At 43.8% G+C, this 24467-nt stretch overlaps 1 protein-coding gene across 2 annotated transcripts; it reads left to right on the forward strand.

Annotated features, from left to right (window-relative positions):
* Positions 1-219: 219 nt before the first annotated feature.
* Positions 220-12996, forward strand: SMIM20 (small integral membrane protein 20). Of its 2 annotated transcripts, XM_005897091.2 has the most exons (3): positions 234-470; positions 11517-11573; positions 12326-12996. In XM_005897091.2, exons 1-3 carry the CDS (start codon positions 362-364, stop codon positions 12361-12363), a joined length of 204 nt encoding a protein of 67 aa, XP_005897153.1. In that variant the 5' UTR covers positions 234-361; the 3' UTR covers positions 12364-12996. The 2 variants fall into 2 exon arrangements, with proteins under 2 accessions (XP_070228335.1, XP_005897153.1); XM_070372234.1 differs by lacking the exons at positions 11517-11573; positions 12326-12996 and adding an exon at positions 7868-8024 and having other exon boundaries at positions 220-470.
* Positions 12997-24467: the final 11471 nt, after the last annotated feature.

A 24467-nucleotide genomic window follows, 5' to 3' on the forward strand; every position in this document is an offset into this window, starting at 1 on the left:
GGTAGCAGCTGGGGGAGGGACTGGGAACCGAGAGCAACGAGCAATTAAACCTCCACTCTTAACGGCGGCTGGCTCCTGCTGGGCGCTAAGCGATTCCGGGACAACCGGGAAGGCGGTGCGCCGTGCCTGAGGCCCCGCCCCACCTCGCCCTAGCCCCACCCACTCCTAGGCCCCGCCTCTGATTCCACCCCTGCTCCCACCTCGCTCTGCCTCGGCCCAGCCCCAACTTCTAGCCCCGCCCCCAAGGCCCGGAAGCGAAAGCTGTTCCTCCTCTTCCGAGCGGGGTCAAGGCCCAGCCGGCGGGAGCCGGGTTTGGAGAGTCCCGGGCACTCGGAGAATCCGGGTAGCCCCGGCTGGAGCCATGTCCCGGAACCTGCGCACTGCTCTCATTTTCGGCGGCTTCATCTCCCTGATCGGCGCCGCCTTCTACCCCATCTACTTCCGGCCCTTAATGCGGCTGGAGGAGTACAGTGAGTGACCTCTGACCCCACGCGGCGTCCCGGCCCCGGTGACAGTGATCTCTGACCCCACGCGGCCGCCTGGCCCTAGTAACTCCCCAGCTTTCCCTCATCATCCCCACGTGGGGCCATGGACAGAGGTTGGTTCACGAGTCAGCGAGATCCAGGTTCGACTCTGGCTGTGTGCACTTTGGTGACCGAGGTCAAGTGACTCAACCTCTGAGACCTTCACCATCCTCAGCAGTAGTTATCTGTGTGTGTGTGTGTGCGCGCGCGCGTGCGTGCGTGTGTGCTGGGTCGCTCAGTCGTGTCCAAATCTTTGCGATCCCATGGACTTTAGCTCGTCAGGCCACCCTGACCTTGGAATTTTCCAAGCAAGAATATTGGAGTGGGTTGCCATTTCCTACTGGGGTCTTCCCAATCCAGGCATCGAACCTGCGTCTCTTGTGTCTGTATATCTTTAAAACTGCCTGGCGTCTGGTGAGACTTAGAGGTGGTAATAAAAGCAATTGACATAGTAGGTCAACACTAAATCCTAGTTCATACTGGTATTCACTGGAGGCTTTTTGATGTGTCTTCATTAAGCCCGTTGCCAAGATCTCCTGGAGAAGGAAATGGCAACCCGCTTCAGTATTTGTCTTGAGAATCCCAGGTACAGAAGGGTCTGGGGAGCCCCAGTCCATGGGGTCACAAAGAGTCGGACACGACTGAGCGACTAATACTGGATCACTTAATTTATTTAACCTCATTTTGAGGCAGGTTATTATTAAGTGTTTTATGGATGGGAAGTCTCAGAGAGGTTGTATTACACACCCAAGGACACACAGCTAGTAAGTGGCAAGACTAATATTCCAACTTCCGCCTTCCTTTCCGGGCCTTCTTCCACACCCTGAAGCTGGGAATGGTGATGTTGTGGGGAGGGATGGCCCCTCATTATCCTGAGCTTGAAGGTGTTTTTATGGCACTTCATTTCCACTCCCAAAGATGTCATTGAGCGGACATGTTTTGAACCTGAACAGTTAACCTGGATTTTTGAGTTTTTCCTCTCCTTTCTCAAATCTTTTTTTTCACATTCTGCTGTCTTCCTTCGTTTTAAGCCGGCTGCTCACATGACAATGGCGAATATCCTGGGAGTAATTTTCTTCCTTAATCGTTCAAGTCCTATCATTCTAAAAGCCAAACTCTCCTTCCTTGAGACCTATACCTCAGCAAGGATTAGCACTTTGATACATCTGAAACCATCTGTCAGAGAGAAAATATCAGGCATTAGAGGCTCATTTTGTTCTCCAGGAAACCTGAATCATGTTGAAGATGGAAGAGGGCCAGCCCTGCCCCTTGAGAATATTAGCGGAGGCTGAAAGCTTGGCGATCTAAAGCCGAAAGCTCCGTGTAAATGCTCTGCCCGTTACAAATGCTACAACATTTGGTTTCTGAGACAGAGCGTTTTAAGCACACACTCAGATTTCCTTGCAGCTTCTTTTTTATCACCTGGGATTGAAATGGTCTCTGCATTCTGCCTTCCAGCCTGTCTCTGTGCGCCCATGTGTGGGGTAAATAAAAATGGGGTTGAGTGAGGCCTTGCATAATCTGTGTCATCCCTCCTTACAGAATCCTTGCTTCACTCTGTTTTATGATAGCCTCTAGAGTTGAACTTGGGTCAAGAGGGTCTGCTTTGGATCCCCCTAGCAAAGTTTCAGTCTAGGAAGACTAGCAGTGGTTTTTCAACTAGGGGTGATTTTTGTCTCCCTGGGGTTCTCTATGGAGACATTTTTGCTTGTCACAAAATGGGTGCCATGGGGTAGGGTGGGGTGGGTGAGTGTGCCACTCGCATTTAGCGCATAGAGGCCAGGCTCCTAAAGTTTGTGCAACACGTAGGACAGCCACCCATAACAAAGAAATACCCAGCCCAACATGCCAATGGTGCCGAGATTGAGAAACCGGCCTCTGGTTCAGGGTGTGGGTTTGTGCTGTGTCTCCCAACAACAATCTTACAGGTCCATAGTCTATGGTTATCTGAGTCACTTTAAGACAGACAAATTAGGCCTTTTATGTGAACACTGAGTGTGTGGCTACAATATCAGCATTTTTAAATGTAAGGCAGTCAACACCTGCCCACGTTTCTGGTTCAATTTTAATTAATTCGGACACTGTTATCTGAGTTATAACTGAGTCCTTAAACAGGTAAATGATACTGTATAGGTAATATGTATTGAAAACAGTTTATATGTCTGACACTCTTCCAAGCACTTTTACTATATTAACCCATTTGGTGCAAAAGTAACCTTTTATGGTAGTTGCTATGTGATCATCATCCCCATTTTATACATGGACAGACTGGGGTGTAAAACAGTTAACTTGTTCGAGAACCCACAACCAGTGAGTCCCAGATTTGAACCAGTGCCGTTCACTATTACACCAGGGCACCATACTGCCTAAGAGGATAGAGGGAGTCAGTCAGATGAGGGTCTAAGTCCCTTCCTAGAAGAGGATTTTAAGATGAGCTACTTAACCTCTCTGAGCCTGGCCTGTTTCCTCATCTGTAAACAGTGAAGTTTGTAGGACTGAATTTACATGTTTTGGAGTGAATTAAATGAGATAAAAGGTATAGAAATACTGATTTTTTGTTTTTGTTTTGGTTGCTCTGCTGCTGCTAAGTCACTTTAGTCATGTCCGACTCTGCGACCCCATAGACAGCAGCCCACTAGGCTCCGCCATCCCTGGGATTCTCCAGGCAAGAACACTGGAGTGGGTTGCCATTTCCTTCTCCAATGCATGAAAGTGAAAAGTGAAAGTGAAGTCGCTCAGTTGTGTCCGACTCCCAGCGACCCCATGGACTGTAGCCCACCAGGCTCCTCCGTCCATGGGAGTTTCCAAGCAAGAGTATTGGAGTAGGGTGCCAGGGCCTTCTCCGTTTGGTTGCTCAGTTGTGTCCAACTCTTTGCAACCCATGGACTGTAGCCCTCCAGGCTCCTCTGTCCATGCAATTTGCCAGGCAAGAATACTGGAGTGGGTTTCCGTTTCCTTCTCCAGGGGATCTTCCTGACCCAGGGATCAAAACTGTGTCTCCTGCATTCACAGATGGATTCTTTGCCGCTGAGCCACCAGGGAAGCTCATATTTTTACATTAGGAATCCCATAAAAACATTTCAAAAATAAGGAGCTACAGAGGCAGGGAAGTGAAACAAGGAGATTTAAGCAGATGCTCAGACCCAGGTGAGGCGTTCGTGACCAGGTCATGGAGATGCACTGTGAGGACGGAGCTTCGATTCATTTCAGCACATTCAGTTAACATTTATTTAGCCTTTTTATTTTTTAAAAACCTGCTGTTCTAACAGCAGTGTGCCTGGCACTGTATTAGGTGCTGGATATATGTGGCTGGACAAGTCAGAGCTCTTCTCTCATGTCACTGCCCCACGCATGTCCAGCCCCTCTCCCGCCACCCACTCCTTGTGCTCTGAGTTGGTCTCCCTGCTCCACCAGCACCACAACTGTTCTCTACCCTGCAGCCACCCTGGTCTTTCTGGTTAGTTATTGTTGCTTATCTACCTTCTTTGCATTTGTGGTCAAAGAATTCAGACCATGTGATTTTGATTCTCTGATGCTGGTCAGGATTTGCTTTGTGACTTGATACAGGTCAGTTTTTGTGAATGTTCCCTGCATGCTTGGAATGAGGTATGTTCTCTTCTTTGGGGGTACAGAGTTCTGTGTTATGATGGTTCCAAATCATTCTTAATTCTATTACTTATATATCTTGAGGCCATATTAGTTGTTGCTCCCAATCTAGAATGTTCTGAAGAATTTTTTTTTTCAATTATCATCATGTAAGAGTCCTCTTTACCCCCTAACATTCCTCCCCAATTCTGTTTTGTCTAATATCATCATAGTTACCAGCTTTCTTTGGGTTAGTGTTCTCCTGGTATATATATTCTCTTATATTTAGCCTTTATTTGTCCTTAAGTCTTATAAGCAACCCAAACTGGGATTTTTTTTTTTAAAGTCCAGTCTGATAATCTTTAAAATGTTGAATTATTTTCCCTATCTTATGTTTTCTATTTAATCCTGTCTCTTTTTTTTTTTCTCTCCTTTTCTGCTTCAAGGCTTCTTTATTTAATTTTCTTGCCCTCTACTAGTTTGAAAGTTTTACATTCTGTTTTTCTTCTTTTGTTTTGACAACTGAGAGCTAGTCAATATCTTTACCTCCTGTGAAATAAACAAAGACCTTAGAAGGCCTTAGCTCTTGTCCCACACTCCCCACCCCTCCTGCCTTGTGTTTCTTGCTCCCCAGGAGCAAGAACCATCAACGTTAGGTTGGGACCTAACGTTGGTTAGGTTGGACCAACCTAACCAGTTAGGTTAGGTTGATGGTTAGGACCATCAACGTTTTACAGTCACTGATTGTCTCTCTTGACTCAGGTTCTTTATTCACTGATCCGTCTGTCTCACACCTTTCTAGTTTTCAGTTGTCTTCATTCTGAAATACATCTTTGTGTTTCTTTGGTGAGAATTTGTAACTGGGAAAATACATGTGTGTGTGTCAGAAAATGTATAGAACTCCAGGTTTTCCACTGTGCCTGTTGAAAAGCCTATCGTTGTGCCGTTTGCACTTGGAATTTGATCATCTCACTTGCTTATTTTAAAACACTTGAATAACTCTCTGCTGTCCTCAGAGGGTGGAGAATCATTGAAATGTTTTAATCAGGAGAGCAAGGTGATCAGATTCAGCCTTTCCAGGCATCTCTGACTGTATCTGACGGAGGGGCCGGAAGGGCCACGGTTGAAGGTAAGAAGGCCAAGACCCAGGCAGGCTGTGCTTCCAGGAGAGATGACAGTAGCCTGCACCAGAGTGCCGGTGGTTATGGGACAAGGCAGAAGGACTGAATTCAGGAGCCAGGTTTAAGAAATAAATCCTCTACAGGGATTTGTGACTGATTAGCTCAAGGGCAAGCAAGGGAGAGGAAGGAGACTGGCCCCCAGCTTTTTGGCTCCAGCAGTTGAAGAGATGTGGTACTAGGCTTTAAGGAATACATGGAGTCTGTTTGGGGGATGAGGGGACAGGCTGGTTCAGTTTGGGATGTATTGAGTGTTAGGTACCTGGATGTGCTCCTGGAGATTTCCCCTAGGTGGTGGGACGTGCCAATCTGGAGCCAAGCCACAGGATCTGAGCTGGAGCTAGAGATGGCCCACCTTCAGCATCAGATGGGAAGCGGAGTCACTGCAGCAGGTGGGGCTCCAGGCAGCATTCCGAGGTTGAAAGCGACACGCTGGTCCAGGACAGAATGCAGGTGAACACTGGCACTTGAAGGTCTGAAGAGCAAGCGGTCAGAGGAGGAGGGACCTTCTAAGGAGACTGACAAGGATGGCCAGAGTGAGGGCATTAAAACCGGAAGAGGCTGCAGTCATAAGCCCCAGGAAGATAGCTCTTCATGGCAAAGGGTGTGATCAGCAGGGCTCGGCTGCTTAGAGACAGTAAGGAAGATAAAAACTGAAAATATCCATTGGATTTAGCAAAAAGAAGGTGAAGCTCAGTGGCTGTTTTGTTAAGAGTGCTTTCAGTGGTTTGACAGTGGGCAGAAGGCAGATTGCAGCGGATGAAGAGTAAATGGGATATTAGGTTGACTGTATAAAGATGTTGGGCTGTCTGAAGAAGAGAATGAGGAATTGTATTTGCAGCTGGTCAAGGAGGCTAGGGGAGTGGTGGTTCTGTTTCGTCTGGGAGCATTAGGGAGCCAAGAGGATCTCTGGATAAAGAAGGCTGCTGGAGGAGGTGGGGGAATCTCGACATCAGATGGAGGAGGAGCCTTGGACCCAAGGTGGGACACTTCTTCCACCAGCTGAGGAGGAAGGGTGGGCATGGATACAGCTAGACAGCGGTGTGACTTGGTCACCTTGGCTTCTGCTCTCTTTGTGACTCAGGAGGTCGGGTGACTACACGTGAGAGGCATGACCCCCAGGCAGACTGTCCCTCCTCGGGACGCATTCTTCCTCGGGCTTGGTGGTCTGCCTCCACCAGCACTCCTGGCTTTGCTCTTTTGTTCCTGCCTTTCATCCACTCCTTCTTAGCCTCTCTTGTTGGCTGTTTTTCTTCTGAGCTTCCTTCATACCTCTGTGGTCCCCAGAATTCTGGGCAGACCAAGGGGAAGCCCACGGTCCTTGGAAGGCCTGGGCAGACACCCAGTCCTTGACAAGGGGAGCCAGAGGCTGGCAAGGAATCCAGGCCATGTAGGGCCCAAGAGCCGAGTCACTGCGGGACCTTTCAGCTGGGCCAGCTTGACTGATGCTGGCTGGCCTGGATAGGGGTAGGTAGGTTCCCGAGCCCCTGGTGAAATAAGCCTCAAGGCAGTAGAAAAGAGGCAGAAGGCCCCTTATGTAAAATAAATCCAAGATCTGTGTTTTAAAAGCAGACAGACCACTATTGCAAGACTGCCATCTTGAATTTCATCTTGACATTCAGTGTGATCTTCAGCTCTTTCACTAACTCAGCCAGACTTTACCAAGTGTTAGGTAGCATACAAGGTCAGTTCGACTCGTGATACCTGATACTGAAATGAGCCCCGGGGAGATGGCAATTGTCAGTCCAAAACCAGAGTATTCAGTTAGTTCTGCAGTCCTTCTGCAGGGGAGTCCGGATGTTACTTTCTAGCTTTCAGCCTGTCGGCCCAACCTGGTTTGTGGGAAGAGCCCATGTTTAGGGAAGCGCGCAAGGGATACAGCTTAAAGCCTGATTGCCTTTTGTCTTAGAACCAGTCAGGGATCCTGAATGTAGCCTTTTAAAAATACCAGCATTTCAAGGCAACCTATGAAATGAGACAAAATAAGATCATTTCCTGTGATCCTGTACATTTTTAACTAACTTTAGTTAGATGTGGAGAAGCATAAAACCATAGGGTTTTGCCAGGAAACTTGTGCTCATTCAGCCCCCACATTTAGGTGACTCGTTCAGGGTCACTTAGCACATTCATTCAGAGAAGGCAATGCAACCCACTCCGGTACTCTTGCCCGGAAAATCCCATGGATGGAGGAGCCTCGTAGTCTGCAGTCCATGAGGTCGCTAAGAGTTGGACACAACTGAGCAACTTCACTTTCACTTTTCACTTTCATGCATTGGAGAAGGAAATGGCAACCCACTCCAGTGTTCTTGCCTGGAGAATCCCAGGGACGGGGGAGCCTGGTGGGCTGCCATCTATGGGGTCTCACAGAGTCGGACACGACTGAAGTGACTTAGCAGCAGCAGCAGTAGCAGCAGCACATTTATTGCTGGGTAAATACTAGACCCGAACTCCTCAGCCTTGTCTGCTGCTTAATGAAGCCCAGTTTCACCTGCATTTGCTGCATTTCACCTGCCAGCAAAGCCAAGGTGGAAGAACCATGACCCCTCAATTTTTCCTCTTTCCTTGTGCCCCCATCCACAGTGTGTGATAGTTGGAGCAGGCCTGTGAGAAGTCACTTGATGAGGAATACCTCTCACCTTAAAAGGGCGTTTTCCCTATTTCGTGGCAAGTGCTCAGAATATGCTTTTTATTCCTTTCACCTTGAGTAAAATGAATTGCACAGACTAAAGTCTTTTTTTCTAACAGGCCTTACAAAGCTGCATGGGTTTCATCACACACCTTGGTGAGAAACAGAGGTGTTCCCAGCGTTGGGAGGAGCCCGTACTTCTGGTGGCCCCTTGGTGCCCTCAGCCACTGGCTCACACTCCCTCCCATGGCACACATCCATCCTGGGTAACTCCGCAGACTGCAGCAAACTGGGAGCACTAGAAAAGTACTTTTTCATTTTATATTTGCTATTTTTAAAAGAGACTTTGAATTAATCATCATGAAATAGTGTTGTTGGACTTCCTTATACTTGTTTCGCAGTTGTGTTTTTTTGTTGTTAAAAAAATGCAACTGACAGAGAAAATCTGAGAATAGTAGAATGAATCCCTTTATGTCCTTCACCTAGATTTACCAGTTGTTAACATTTTGCCACATTTGCTTTCTCTCCCGATATGTATGTGACATGTCTATACACACATACATACATAGAGATATGTGTATGTTCACAGATTATACACATATTACTGTTACTATTATTTTGCTGAACCATTTGAGAGTTAGGTAGCAGGCCTTGTGAGCTTTGATACCTAAAACATCAGCATGTATTTCCTGAGCACAGGGACATTCTCTTACATAATCACAGTTATCCAATCCAGGAAATTTAATATTGACACAATGCTATTATGTAATATACAGTCCATATTCAGATGCTGACATCTGGCCAATTACCTCAGGTGGTGAGTTGCTTGTATTTTAACTGGTTCATTGGCAGGAGGAGATGGAGGGGGTATTCTTGAGGTGGTGGTCTCACTGCAGAGGGTCCCGAGGTGAGATGCTGCACCTGCTTTTAGGTTTTTGTCTGCTAGTGCTCCCCAAGAACACCGTCCCTAACGAGACCGCTGAGGGGCGGGTGCGTGGGTGTGCTGCCTCTGTTTGCTGTGAACGTTGAATAAAGTAATAAGTCACACAGATTTCACAGTATGGGCATTTAATATAAGGATGGGTTTAAGACTTTAAAAGTCTTAAACTTTAAAACTTAAAAAAGTCTTAAAAAATGGGTTTAAGACTCTTTTGCTACCGTACAAAAATGAGCCCATCTGCATGTATTACTAAGTTTTGAATAATATACCTAAGGATCCTCGATTAAAACTGCAAATCAGCTCGCTGCCTTAGCACCAGGGGGCAGAGTTGGGCTTGCTGAGACACTGGAGAGGGGACTTGTCTAACTGACATTGCAGAGCTCCCAGCCCAGTGTTGCGTATTTGCATTTTAATCATTTCACTCCTGATTGAAATATGCTCACTACCGAAAAGTCAGTAATTAGCTTATCCTGATTTGCCCACATAGTTAAACCCCTGACTTCCGTGTTGCCCTTTTCCTGAGGCCCAGAGACATCTGCTATTTCTCTCATGACAGCGAAATAGACACCTACTGTCAGCTTCATCAAGACGTATTTGCTGAGTCCCGAGGGGCCAGTTTGTTTGCCTTTAAGCATATTCCACATTCACAAATAAAGTGTCTTTGTGTCACACTGTGAATTTATAAGACTGTTTTGGTCTTCAAGCACTATGGAACATTAATGGATAAAAGAACCAGGGGATGTAGATAGGATGCTAATACCAGTTATCACTCAGTAAGAACTAGTTCTGCAAATCAGTTTAAATTGCCCATCCAAGCCAAAAAAAGAGGTGGTTGCATAAGGACAAGGATTATAAAGAGATTATGGTCTATTTAAAATAAATCCTCAGCCTCTCTCCAACCTCATTAGCAATTAGCAAGGAAGTGTAAAGACAGGGATTCCTTTCTCTTCTCTTGGTTCTCTATTGCATTTTAAGAGGTGAGAACACAATTAGGTAGTCTGTTGTCACAGGAAGTCAACTTCCTTTGATGCTTGGCAGACTGCCAGTTTCTTTGGCTTTGTACAACCTGCCTCTTGTAGAACGCGTTCTGGTACACCGGGCTATCTGATTCTCTTAAATCTGGACATCTAGAACGCTTTCAGGCAATCAAGTGTTTTTTAAAAAACTCATCTCTTCCTTCTTCCATAATACTGGAGAATGGACCTTTTAGGTATGAAAAATGATACCTATTTTTGTTCCTGGCACTACTGATGACAGTGTAGTCTTCTACTAGTTGGCAGTTTCTAAGAGCATGTTTGAGACACATCTATACTTGGAGACTTACATGGTGACAGCATGGTGGGGCTCAATCCTATAGGAATTCAACTTCTTAGGAAATAAGATCGTCTTTTGCGTTGAGTTATTTTAGAAAGTCTGACACCTTAGAGGCTCCATTATCACCTGCTCTAGATGGAAGACATCCTTTGGCATCTCTTGGTCCGTAGGGACTTGGTTGTCATTTACCTGCTATTTCAGAGAGGCCCAGTGAAACTCACCATTATCTATAAGAGGCTTCTTAGGGCTGTATCTTCTCTGTCTCACTTAGAATTGGATGTCAAGATTCAGATGATCCCTACTGCCCAGTGTTTTAGTTGCCAAAGCAAAACTTAGCATTGATAAAACCTCAGATAGGTCACTCAGGATTGACTTTCTGTCGTGTCACCAGAGAAGCAAGTTCGATGAATATTCGATTTGGCAAAGCCCTGTTTCTTTTAACTTTATGAGAATCCAGAGGCCAGAATAAAGAAAATGGCCTAATATTAAAGAAGAGTTAAATATGGATTTAAAAGAAACACTTTTAGCCTGATTAAAACAAAAGTTTGATTACAGCACTTAATTACTATAATATACTAGTAAACATCCTTTGGCTCCAAGTCTTTCTGCTGAAAAGCCACGATTTGTTTGTCAAGATACTTAAAATAATAAGTCTTTGTTTTTACAGCCCTTGGGTTTATTTGAAACCACTTAGAAAGATGTGTCAGAGTGCTTGAAGCCCACAGACATAAAATGCCCAATTTCTCTTGGCCCTCGCCTGTTGGACATCTCCGAAGAGATCAGCTAAGCTGCTGTCACTAGAACGCGCTTACTAATTGGTGCAGCACCTGCAGTCAATTAGGGAAGCTTCAATTATCCAAACCAAAGCCACCCACCCAAAGATTAATTTTCTGCTCTATTTCCTATCAAAAACATAGCATATTTAGCTCTGGGTCTAGGCCTTCAGTGGAGTACATTTTAGGCACAAACTGCATCGTTTTCTTGTTAATTGTACTTGTTCCATCAATTCAACAGCCCTGCTCTCATCGCATCACACCCACTAGTTCTTTCAAAATTGTTCTTTTTCTGTTGTTTTTGTTGCCTTTCCAAACTGCTGATATCACCGAGAAAAGATGTTCATTGGGAGTTTTTCTTCTGAAGTATGGCTTGCTTTCTTTCACTGAAAATATCCAGTCTTTTTGCTTGATAGGATCCAACTTCATTACCTAAAAGCTCTGGGCAGTGGCAGCTCTGAATTTAATAGCACTCAGATATATTGTTCTCTTATTGTCCCATGTAGATACAAAGAGTTCCACCACTCTGCCCCCGACCCCCTCTCTAAAGAGTAATTTTTCTGTTGTGTTTCTCAGAGAAGGAACAAGCCATAAATCGAGCTGGTATTGTTCAAGAAGACGTGCAGCCACCAGGTAAACTTAAAAATCAAGACAAAAATCTCATGTGAAATGCTTCATTGTTGGGGGGAGGTATGTGCTTTGCAGAGAAATCTTTTCCACTTTGAGGCTAGATTGTGATTGTGTTATTATTTTTCAGCAGTTGCCATTTTAGAGGTTGCCACCCTAAGACTTCCTCTTAATATTTCACTCCGGAATAGTTTTTGCAAGTTTGCATGTTACTCTTGAGTTTGATAAGTGGGCATAAAGATGTAACAAGTGTGCAATTAACTATGAAGCATAAATAGCTGTTTTGCAGACTTATTTACCAAGCACCTATTTAAACACTACCCTCATGGGAAAATACTGTTTACTTGTGAGCTATTTTAATTGATGCAGGATTCTGCTTTGTACAGAGGCTCAGAAGTTCCCTTTATGGCTGAATGGTTAGTTACTTTGAGACAATCCAAGTTGGCTGAGAATGAGAGGTTTCTAGCTTATTAGCCAAAACTCTTGTGGCAGTGGTCTTTTTTTAATTTATTTTTTAACTAGGCCAGATACATATCTCCCTACTGTGGGGCAGTTTCTGAGCCATTTAAAAATCTTTCTTGGCTGCCACGGCTGCCCAGCCGTTCCATACCAGGGTTCCGGCAGCTTGCCCGGACTACCTCAAACTCTGTGGAAATCGCACAGCTCCATTCTGATGTCATCTTCTTTGTTTGGGGTTGAGGGAAGTGATAGGAAATTTAAAAATTAATCCTGTTTTTAATTCATGTTTCTTTCTATAGGGTTGAAAGTGTGGTCGGATCCATTTGGCCGGAAATGAGAAGACTAACACCACCTCTAATTATGAAAGTAGACAAGAGACTTCATGCTTTCAGTTCTGCAGCAAGTTCAATAAGTCACCTGGCTAGAGAACGCTGGCTAGAGCAGAAAACTCTAGAAAGCCATAAAAAGTCCTATGCATGAGGAGTACGTCCCTCCTTAAAAGGACCCTGGAACAAATCATACTGTAGGAGGGTTTTCATGATTTGGTTTCCTTTCTAAAAATGAAGCTGTCTCACTCAGCTGGACTTGAAGGCTATCTACATATTATTCAGTCTCTGCCTCTTAGCCAGCCAAGCTGTGATATGAATACAAACAACTAGTAGCCTGGGGAAGATTCTAGACTGTTTTGCCATCCTCCAAATAGGAAATTTCAGGGGGAAACTACCATATTGAGCAGCCTCATAGGGATCTTTGAAAATGTTAAAGTTGATAAAACTCTTTGAGGACAAGGTACATTGTACTCTTTAAGAATAAATAGTTCAACTCAACTCTCTCATTAGGAAGGTTGCTGCATGTTGGGATATAAACAAATTTGAAGCAAACTAAATGGGTCTGCATGCCTATTAGAAATCATTGTTGAATTGATTGAAATGAAAATATATATATTAAAATGATTTCTCTTACTTTATAATGGTTTAAGTTTTTTTTGTAAATCCTTTATTAAGGCTCATTAATTATACCAAGAAGTACTGTTTGACTGAATTGTATTTGACCAGACATTTGACTGTGTGGTATTTGTCAAGTAAAAATCTTAGAGGTAAATAGCAAATATGTTGAGACAAATGTTTATTGAATGCAATTCTCTACCAGATACTTCGCCAGGTGCTGCAGAGATGAGCATGAGAATACTTGTTTCCTTCTCTGGTCTCTGTCTGACCTGTTACCTAGATTGTGTGCTTTCAAAAAGACACATCTTTTTCATTTTTTGATTCCCCAGAGTGTCTTGCACATTGCTGTATGCTCTCTTTTAGATGAGCTGCCTGATGACATAATTTTATTATTGTGAACTGGGAGTAGGCCTAATAGAAAACTAGCATAATTATGTTAATTACTGTCAGAAAGAAATAAGGTTGATAGTTCCAAAGTCATCGTTTCTGGTCAGTATTCCTTAACATTTAATTGACTCACAGTTAACAACCCAGTAAAAGAAGTTGACTCATTCGGGGTACATTTAACCACTCTTTTCCTTGGAGGGGGCACCAGGAGGTGTGACTTAAGAGTCACACATCCTGTGGGTGCTTAATTGAGATTTCTCTGTGACCGAGGCCAGTGCCTGTACCATCTGGTTTGGAAGACATCCAGCTGAAATGACTTCGTCTGAGCATCATAGATGAGAGGGGCCTCGATGGCCTGTTGGTTGGCTGCAACAGACTCGGTTTAGTCTGAATGGGCTCTTTGTCCTGGCCTTGACCCTGCCCTTGGTCTACCTCTTTGCAGAGATAAAGAGGCTTTCTGTCCTGCTCAGCTGCCTTGATGTTTATAAAAGGATCGCTCTTGATGTTATCAGAGGTGTAGTGTCAGACTGTGCTGCCCACACTTGACAGAAGCCCAGGTTGTTAGAGATGCTGCTTAATGCGGGTTGAATGGGGCCTGGTAGTGCACCCGTGCCACTCCCAGGTGTGCCTTCAGGGTAACAAGGAAAGCACTAGAAAGAGGGGATCTTAGTCACAGTCACATACAGTTAGGAAGCAGAGTCATTAAGTTCATTTGCTTCTCATTTCACAATTTCCAAGACAGACATAACATTTCCCAAGTGTATTTGATCAGAGAACATTTTTTACCAGTTATCTTCTGGGCCTTGGGACTTCTGGGGAATTCGCCAAATAGTCTCATGACCCTTTATCACTCAAAAATTTTTGAGAACTCCCAAGTGTTTTTTCTTAACTGGATTGTATCTATAGATGCTTAATGTATTAGAAATTAAAACAATTTTTTTAATATTTAAAAATATCCATAGGAGACCTAAAGTATATGACATTTTTGGAAAATTTTATTTTCCAAAATAATTTGCAAATTTCTTTAATGCCTGGCTTAATAGGAGATTTCAGATTCTCATGTCTACTTCTGCATCTGATCTATTGCATGTGACCTCTGGAAAACTACACCCTCATAAGATGAGAGTAAAAAAGGCAAAAAGCCTTTGGTAGGATTGTAAAAATATTTTTGATCATGCAGTACCCCTAGAAAGATCCTAGAGACCCCTCCAGGTACCTGAACCACACTTTGAGTCTAGTTTATTTTTTCTCTTGGTCTTATACCTTTGGAGAAATATGTATCTGATTGCATTAGTTCTTTCAGAGTTGCCTGTTGAGGGAGATTATAACCGGAGGGGAGTAACATAAAATTTCCTTTGTTGTTGCCGATTGAAGTTGTTGGATCCTTCATTTTCAATGCCAGACAGTATCCTCTTGAGGAAGACTCTGGTTGACTTTTTCAAAATTTCAGCACCAGAAATAGCCACACTGCTGAACAGTTGGTACATTTATCCTGTGAACATTGATTTGTGTAACTTGTTTCTCTCTTTGTATTGGCTAATAGGAGGCTCCACCACATTTATGGTCCAACTTTTTGAAAAGTACCTTGTGGAATGTATTCGAGCCATTACATTCCCTTTATTCTTTTTTCCTCTGAAATTATTTTCATTTCTTCTTTCTCACTTAGTTTTCCATTTTATATTGTATGTTAGATCGGTCATTTTAAAATGAGCCGGAGCACAGGGTTTATTTAATTGAAAACACACGTATAATCTGTTAAGGAAAAATGATGTAAATTCACAGATAAAATAATGTGGAATATTAAAAGGGCCTTAAACAAGGTTCAGGGTATCTACTGACACTGGGTACATGTAAACCCCGTGTCCCTGCATTTCTACTATTTATGCAGTAGAAATGAATCTGTAAAGCCACCAAGAGGCATGGACTAAAACGCAGCAGCTCTGGAAACTCCCCAAATGCCCATCCACAGTACAAAGAGTAAACTGATACATTCACACAATAGAATACAATACAGCAGTGAGAATGAACAATGCAATGATCTCGCAAGCGATGCAGAATGAACAAAAGCAAGCTGCAAGAGTACTTTGAGATTCCATTTAGATGAATAGAAACAGGGTAAATTAAGCCATGGAATCAGGATTCAGGGTAGAGACTGCTCTTAGGAAGAAGCAGTGGGGTAGTGACGGGAAAGATACAGGAGGTCTTCAAGGCGCTATGTTCTATATATATATATTTTTTTTTTGGGGGGGTGGGGTGCAAGTTACATGGGTGTAGTGAGATTTTTAATACTTCCTTGAGCTGCACAATTTCACATACTTTCCTAAACGTATGCTGTGCAGGAAACTTTCCAGAGAACCACACTGTCCAGGAGGAGGAGCACAGGTTTCAGGAAGGATGATAAAACTTCCCTTTGTTGTTGTTGGGGAGGATAGGAATACAGTATGCGAGGTACCTAGTGAATGCCGGAAACTGGCAGAGGTCAGAATAATGACAACTTTCATTGATGGAAAAGCTGACATTTCAAGAGAGCTGTGAAAAATGCCTGGGATTCAGACACAGGTGCAGAGTCAGCAAAGCTGAGCGTACATTTGAGAGATGGTCTGACTGGGATGCAGGGCTGTGGGCGGAGCCCACCCCAGCAGCCTGGGCTTGACATCCAGTGGGAACTCGTCAGGATTTCGGATGGATAGAATGAGAAATGGAAAGAATGAGTGAGGAAACAAATGAAGGGAATGGTGTTTACAACCATGTGGTGAACACTCTCCAATGTCCACTGACAAGCTTTACTTAATTTTCAGACACCTACTGGAAGCAGGAAGTGGTCTGAAAACTTTCAAACAAAGGGAGAGTGCTTTCCCCAGAGCACTGTGAGATGGTTACCCCTCCATGTGAACAAAGCGCAGAAACAAAGAACAAACAGTGAGAAGCGTCAATCGCAGTTTTTATCTTTTGAATCCAATTTTTAAAAATTGGGCTTTCCTTAACAAGGATTTACTGTATCTTGTATCCTACAATGGATAAAAATTCAAAGAAAAGAGTATATATATAAAATACATGTGTGTGTATAACTGGATCACTTTGCCGTACACCTGAAACTAACACAATATTGTAAATCAACTATACTTCAATTTTCTAAAAGGTTGGGCTTTCTTTTTGTACTTTTTTGCTTTTTAAAATTTTTTAATAAAATTAAATTTATTATATGTTATAGGTGTTCGGCGACTGAGCGATTTCACTTTCACTTTTCCCTTTCATGCATTGGAGAAGGAAATGGCAACCCACTCCAGTGTTCTTGCCTGGAGAATCCTAGGGACGGGGGAGCCTGGTGGGCTGCCGTCTATGGGGTCGCACAGAGTCGGACACGACTGAAGTGACTTAGCAGCAGCAGCAGCAGTTTGAAAAGCACTGACAGGAGGATGGATCTGATACGCTCTCAGGTCTGGGTTCCTGGGCTCAGCTGCTGGTGACCCGGGGTTCCCAAGCATCAGCAGATGAAACATCCAGGTTTCTTGGCCCTGGGCGGGTCTCCGCGGACAGTGAATTCATTCTCCCAGACTTCCCTCGCACCTGCTGAGTGTAGAATGCCCTCTGCAGTTTATTCTGCCTGTTGATAACAAAATACACAGCTCATTGGCAGCCCCCGTGTCGGGGAAGGAAGCAGGAGCACTGAGGGCCCTGCTGCACTGCTCCACTGAATGTGGTCTGAAGGGGAACATTGACTCCACCGCGCTCTTTCCTGGAGTAGGTAAGCCAGGCAGTGACGGGAGGTCGCCCTCCCCTAAAATCCCCCAGCAGATTGGCAGCAGCGGAAGCGGGGCGGGGTTTCACTCTTATGCTTCCGCTAAGTGGTATTTCCCAAACTCTGATCTTCTGAATACGATGCAGAGAAATGAACTGTCACGGCTTCTTACGAGAGTCAGGCCACCATGCACCGTATCTGCCTGGGTTTCTCTATCTAACCAAACATGATTAAAATAAATGCAAAAAAAAAAAAAAAAAGGGAGGGGGGGATGTTTGTCCAGAGCTTTTTGGTGGCAAGTGACAGAAAATCAAACTCCAAATAGTGCAAAAAAGATAATTTGGTCATGTAATTGAAAACTCCAGAGTCACAGTCATTTCCTACTGTCATGATCATATCTTGAACTATAAAAATCAGTAACTGACAATCATTTATGAATGTAAAGAGTAATTATATCCAGCATCCTCAAGAAAGAGCCATGCTGGATATCCTAAGTGGGTACAAGTTTTCTCTCCTGGTTGACATAGGTGCTCTTACTCTCTTTGCCCAACATCTTACTCTCTCTCTCTCTCTCTTGGGGTCATCTACTCCCACCTCTAAGTCTTTTGTTCATCTTTCTCCCACTCTGTCTCCCTGCTTTGGGTAGAGTTGACTTCACCCCATGCACAGGAGCAGGCATATGGCCCAAATTTGGCCAGTCAGAACCTCTGTGCAAACTCCTGGCCAGCAGAAATTGGATCTGGGATGAACGTGGAGCACAAACCAGGTAAGGCAGGTCTAGCTAGAGTTAGTCTTGCCTGTTGGCTTGCGTGGTCAAACTAGAGGAGAATCTCTTATTCACCAGATTTTGCAGCCATCTTGCCACCATTAGGGTAGAGCTGGTCTAAGACTAACACATCCTGGAAGGAAATAACAGAAGGGACCTCCCAGTGGTCCAGTGGTTAAGATCCCGACCTTCCAGTGCAGGGGGCTTGGGTTTGATCCTGGTCAGGGAACTAAGACCCCACATGCTACACAGCACAGCCCAAAAACTAAAAAAAAAAAAAAAAAATTGTTTTTAAACAAAACAACAGGAGATGGAAGCCAGGTTTTGATAATGTTGTTCACATCTCTTGGGTTCGTTTGTGTCTGAAGCAAGGCTATCTCTGGATTAATAAATAGTGTTAATAAATTTCCTTTCTGCACCAATTTAGATTGGGTTTTGTCACATGCAACCAAGAGAGTCTTGACAAGGCATCTCAACTTTTTATTTTAATCATTTTTTTTCTAAAATGTATTCCACATGTTATTTTCACCTTACATAAAAGATGTTGAACATAATTCAGCCCTCCTTCATGACTTGGGCTTATTATTATTATACAGTTGTCCCTAAGGGACTATTGGGGTGGGTTAGACGTTTACCTGCTGTGCTTGTGAGATTTCTGGCTTTACTCTTTTTCTTATCTCTGCCCTGCCTCATAGTTATAAGGAGCAGGCTCTGGCTTCATCTCGGATTTACTGCTTCTAGTGTGCAGTGAGGTTGGGAAGCATTAGCCAAAATTCTGGAATTTGGCATTGAATGAAAGTAAACGCCTTTAATGTGGATTTAGAAGCACTGGTGAGGATAAAGTGCAAGGGCTTTGTGACATTTTGGCTCCCTGAAGTGTTTTTGTTTTTCTTTTCTTCCTTTCTTCTTTTTTTAAAATGGTATTTGATTTCTGTTTCTGCGTTGTTCTGGATACATGAGTTTTCTAGATGTTCCTGCTGGCTGAGAATTTTACCATGACAAAATTTTCACATTAAAAATTGTGCCATGTGAGCAAATTAGGTAGGGCTGAAATGTCTTATAATTTAGCAAAGTTATTTAGTTTCTTCAAAGAAGGCACAGTAACCCACAGCAGTATTCTGAACCTCCGGCTGATTTTTAACTTGTTTTTCTTCTTTTCTAAAATAGCCCTTTTATTTTCAACCTCTAATAGCATACACTGACTTGCAAGGGGAGGAGAAAAAAACAAAACAAAACATGTTTGCATCAGAGGGAGCAGGTTTACTTAAGGCAGAAGTGCAATCAATTTGGGCAACTGTGAGTTGCCAATTCTGAACTTCCCTGCTAAGTACATGTGCCCTGGAATACATCGGAGCCACTTAAGCCCCATAAATGTGGAGCTGGAATACAGGATAAACACGTGTAGGGGGCACGGAGCTCACTGCCCTTGCTAAGTTGAGTGAAAAACCAAAGGGACACACTCCCTCAGAGAAGTTCAAATGAAGACAATTGTTTTCAGAAAAAATATAACCCATGTCTGGTTTTGAAATTACTAGGAAAACAGCAGCTCTGGTGATTTATCTTGTGGAATAAGCAAAATCTGCTTTCTAAAATGGCTACTTTTTATTTTTATTTGTGCTCCCATTTGATGTGGACTCACATTACAGACATAAAATGCCCAAGCACAAAACCATTATTTGGTTTTCGTAATGAAGAGAGAAGGACTTGGTTTTTGCCGGTTCACTTGGTTTTTGCCGGTTCCTGCCTTTCGAATGTCTGGTCTGCGGCTTTGGAGAACAATTTGTTGTTAGGCAGCAGCTTGAGAATCCCAGAGGGTGACTCCTGTCCTTCACTGACTCAACATGTGATTCCTCGGTCCGTTGGGGCTCCCCATTAATATTTGCACCAGCTCGTGCGAAACACAGTCATTTTCAGTGATGGTGAGAGACACTGCAGGGAGTGAGTGTCAGAGGATGCGGCATAGCCAGTCCCCAAGGCCCTGGCCTCCAGGGTCTTTAGTTCTTCTTTGCTTTCTGTAAGTGTGGTATCATCTGCTTATCTGAGGTTATCCATATTTCTCCTGGCAATCTTGATTCCAGCTTGTGCTTCATCCAGTCCAACATTTTTCATGATGTATTCTGCATATAAGATAAATAAGTAAGGTGACAATATACACCCTTGACGTACTTCTTTCCCGATTTGGAACCAGTCTGTTTTTCCACGACCCATTCTAACTGTTGCTTCTGGCCTGCATACAGATTTCTTAAGAGGCAAGTCAGATGTTCTGGTATTCCCATCTCTTTAAGAATTTTCCACAGTTTGTTGTGATCCACACAGCCAAAGGCTTTGGCATGGTCAAAGGCTTTGGCATAGTCAATAAAGCAGAAGTAGGTGTTTTTCTGAAACTCTCCTCCTTTTTCAATGGTCCAGAAGATGTTGGCAATTTGACCTCTGGTTCCTCTGCCTTTTCTAAATCCAGCTTGAACATCTGTAAGTTCATGGTTCACATACTGTTGAAGCCTGGCTTGGAGAATTTTGAACATTACTTTGCTAGTGTGTGAGATGAGTGCAATTGTGTGGTAGTCTGAGCATTCTTTGGCATTGCCTTTCTTTGGGATTGGAATGAAAACTGACCTTTTCCAGTCCTGTGGCCACTGCTGAGTTTTCCAAATTTGCTGGCATATTGAGTGCAACACTTTCATGGCATCATTTTTTAGGATTTGAAATAGCTCAACTGGAATTCCATCACCTCCACTAGCTTTGTTCATAGTGATACTTCCTAAAGCCCACTTGACTTTGTACTCCAGAATGTCTGGCTCTAGGTAATTGATCACACCATCGTGATTATCTGGGTCGTGAAGATTTTTTTGTATAGCTCTTCTGTTTATTCTTGTCACCTCTTCTTAATATCTTCTGCTTCTGTTAGGTCCATACCATTTCTGTCCTTTATTGTGCCCATTTTTGCATGAAAAATTCCCTTAGTATCTCTAATTTTCTTGAAGAGATCTCTAGTCTTTCCCATTCTATTGTTTTCATTTATTTCTTTGCATTGATCACTGAGGAAGGCTTTCTTATCTCTCCTTGCTATTCTTTGGAACTCTGCATTCAAATGCGTATATCTTTCCTTTTCTCCTTTGCCTTTCACTTCTCTTTTCTCAGTTATTTGTAAGGTCTCCTCAGACAACCATTTTTCCTTTTTGCATTTCTTTTTCTTGGGGATGGTCTTGATTACTGCCTCCTGTACAATGTCAGGAACCTCCATTCATAGTTCTTCAGGCACTCTGTCTATCAGACCTAATCCCTTGAGTCTATTTGTCACTTCCACTGTATACTCCTAAGGGACTTGATTTAGGTCATACCTGAATGGTCTAGTGGTTTTCCCTACTTTCTTTGATTTAAGTCTGAATTTTGCAATAAGGAGTTCATGATCTGAGCCACAGTCAGCTCCTAGTCTTGTTTTTACTGACTGTATAGAGTTTCTCCATCTTTGGTGCAAAGAATATAACCAGTCTGATTTCGGTATTGACCATCTGGTGATGTCCACGTGTAGAGTCTTCTCTTGCGTTGTTGGAAGAGGGTGTTTGCTATGACCAGTGTGTCCTCTTGGCAAAACTCTATTAGATTTTTCCCTACTTCATTCTGTACTCCAAGTCCAAATTTGCCTGTTACTCCAGGTATTTCTTGACTTCCTACTTTTGCATTCCAGTCCCCTGTAATGAAAAGGACATCTTTTTGGGTGTTAGTTCTAGAAGGCCTTGTAGGTTTTCATAAACCCATTCAACTTCAACTTCTTCAGCATTACTGGTCGGGCCATAGACTTGGATTACTGTGATATTGAATGGTTTGCCTTGGAAATGATCAGAGATCATTCTATCATTTTTGAGATTGCATCCAAGTATTGCATTTCAGACTCTTTTGTTGACTATGATGGCTACTCCAATTCTTCTAAGGGATTCTTGCCCACTGTAGTAGATATAATGGTCATCTGAGTTAAATTCACCTATTCCAGTCCATTTTTGTTTGCTGATTCCTATAATGTCAATGTTCACCCTTGCCATCTCCTGTTTGACCACTTCCAATTTCCTTGATTCATGGACCTAACAGTCCAGATTCCTATGCAATATTGCTCTTTAGCATCAGACTTTACTTCCATCACCAGTCGCATCCACAACTGGGTGTTGTTTTTCTTTGGCTCCATCTCTTTATTCATTCTGGAGTTATTTTTCCACTGATCTCTCCATACCCACCAGAGATGTTTAGAGGGCTCAAACAAACCTTGTGCACCAGGACCCAGTGACCCCACAGAGACTGAAACAGAACTGTGCTCGAGTGTCTCCTGTGGAGGTACAGGTCAGCAATGGACTGCTATAGGGGCAGGGGCTCTGGGTGCAGTATACCTGGGTATGGCATAAGCCCTCTTGGAGGAGGTCGCCATTAACCCCACCATAAAGCCACTAGAACTTACACAGGACTGGAGTAACAGACTCTTGGAGGGCACAAACACAACCTTGGACCCAGGAGAAAGGAGCAGTGACCCCACAAGAAGCTGACCCAGACTTGCCCATGAGTGTCCAGGAGTCTCTGGTGGAGGTGTGGGTCAGTGGTGGCCTGTGTAGGGTTGAGGGCACTGAGTGCAGCAGTGCTTGCATGGAACCTTTTGAAGGAGGTCACCATTATCTTCATTACCTCCACAATAGTTTGGCCTCAGGTCAAATAACAAGGAGGGAACACAGCCCCACCCACCAACAGAAAATTGGATTAAAGATTTACTGGGCATGGCCCCACCCATCAGAACAAGACCCAGTTTCCCCCTCAGTTAGTCTCTCCATCAGCAAGCTTCCATAAGCCTCTTCTCCTTCTCCATCAGAGGGCAGACAGAATGAAAACCACAATCACAGGAAACTAACCAATCTGATTGGAGAAGGCAGTGACACCCCACTCCAGTACTCTTGCCTGGAAAATCCCATGGACGGAGGAGCCTCGAGGGCTGCAGTCCATGGGGTCGCTAAGAGTCAGACATGACTGAGAGACTTCACTTTTCACTTTTCACTTTCCTGTATTGGAGAAGGAAATGGCAACCCACTCCAGTGTTCTTGCCTGGAGAATCCCAGGGACGGGGGAGCCTGGTGGGCTGCCATCTATGGGGTCGCATGGAGTCGGACACGACTGAAGCGACTTAGCAGCAGCAGCAACCAATCTGATCACATGGACCACAGCCTTGTCTAACTCAACGAAACTATGAGCCATGCCGTGTAGGATCACCCAAAACAGACGCGTCATGGTGGAGAGTTCTGACAAAACGTGGTCCACTGGAGAAGGAAATGGCAAACCACTTCAATATTCTTGCCTTGAGAACCCCATGAACAGTATGAAAAGGCAAAATGATAGGACAGTGAAAGATGAACTCCCCAGATTGGTAGGTGCCCAATATGCTACTGCAGATCAGTAGAGAAGTAACTCCAGTAATCAGTAGATAACTGATACTGATTACTGATCAGTAGATAACTGATCACCTCAAATATTTACCCCTGAGGAAAATCACAGAATTGACAATCACAGACAACTAGCCAATCTGATCACATGGACCACAGTCTTGTCTAACTCAATGAAACTAAGCCATGCCATGTGGGGCCACCCAAGATGGATGGGTCATGGTGGAGAGGTCTGACAGAATGTGGTCCACTGGAGAAGGAATGGCAAACCACTTCAGTATTCTTGCCTTGAAAACCCCATGAACAGTATGAAAAGGCAAAAAGATAAGACATTTAAAGATGGACTCCCCAGGTCAGTAGGTGCCCAATATGCTATGGACAGGGAGGCCTGGTGTGCTGTGGTTCATGGGGTCGCAAATAGTCGGACACGACTAAGCAAACTGAACTGAACTGAAGAATTTTAGAGCCAGAGGAGTAAAGGAAGCTTTTTAACTGGTGGATCCCAAGACTTCTTGGAATGGGTTAGAGATAGAGTTCCATCAAGGTAGCAATGAAAATCCAAGAACTGCACTCAACCTTCTGATAGCCTGAGAGAAACCATCCTTTTACAAATGGCTTCCCTGGTGGTTCAGATGGTAAAGAATCCACCTGCAGTCCAGGAGACTTTGGTTTGATATCTATGTCGGGAAGATCCCCTAGAGAAGAATACCCACTCCAGTATTCTTACTTGGAGAATTCCATGGACAGAGGAGCCTGGCAGGCTACTGTCCATGGTGTTGAAAAGAGTCTGACACTACTTATGTGGCACCTCTAGACTCCTGTTTTCATACTCCTCACTTCATTCAGGAAGATGATGGCATACTGTGGAGAATGTGGGATTGTTGTTTCATCTGAGGAATACTTTGATGGAGCCAACATTTTCCTTGAAAAGCACAGTGAATGTATTTTACCCATTAGGAGATGAATTAGCTGCGATGACAGACAGAATGCTGACTATTTAGGACAGTTAATGAGTTTCTCTGTAGGAAACAGCTGCATGGCATCCAAGGAATAGAGTGTGGTATGATTACATGCCAGCACATACCTGGCATATAGTAGGCAATTAGTACCTAACTCTTTAACCTTAGGCAAGTGACATGACCCCCTCCAGAGCTCTTTCTCCTAACGTGGAAAATGTGGGGAGGGGAAGTC

The sequence above is a fragment of the Bos mutus genome, chromosome 6 (assembly GCF_027580195.1).
Source record: "Bos mutus isolate GX-2022 chromosome 6, NWIPB_WYAK_1.1, whole genome shotgun sequence".
NCBI classification, from domain to species: domain Eukaryota; kingdom Metazoa; phylum Chordata; class Mammalia; order Artiodactyla; family Bovidae; genus Bos; species Bos mutus.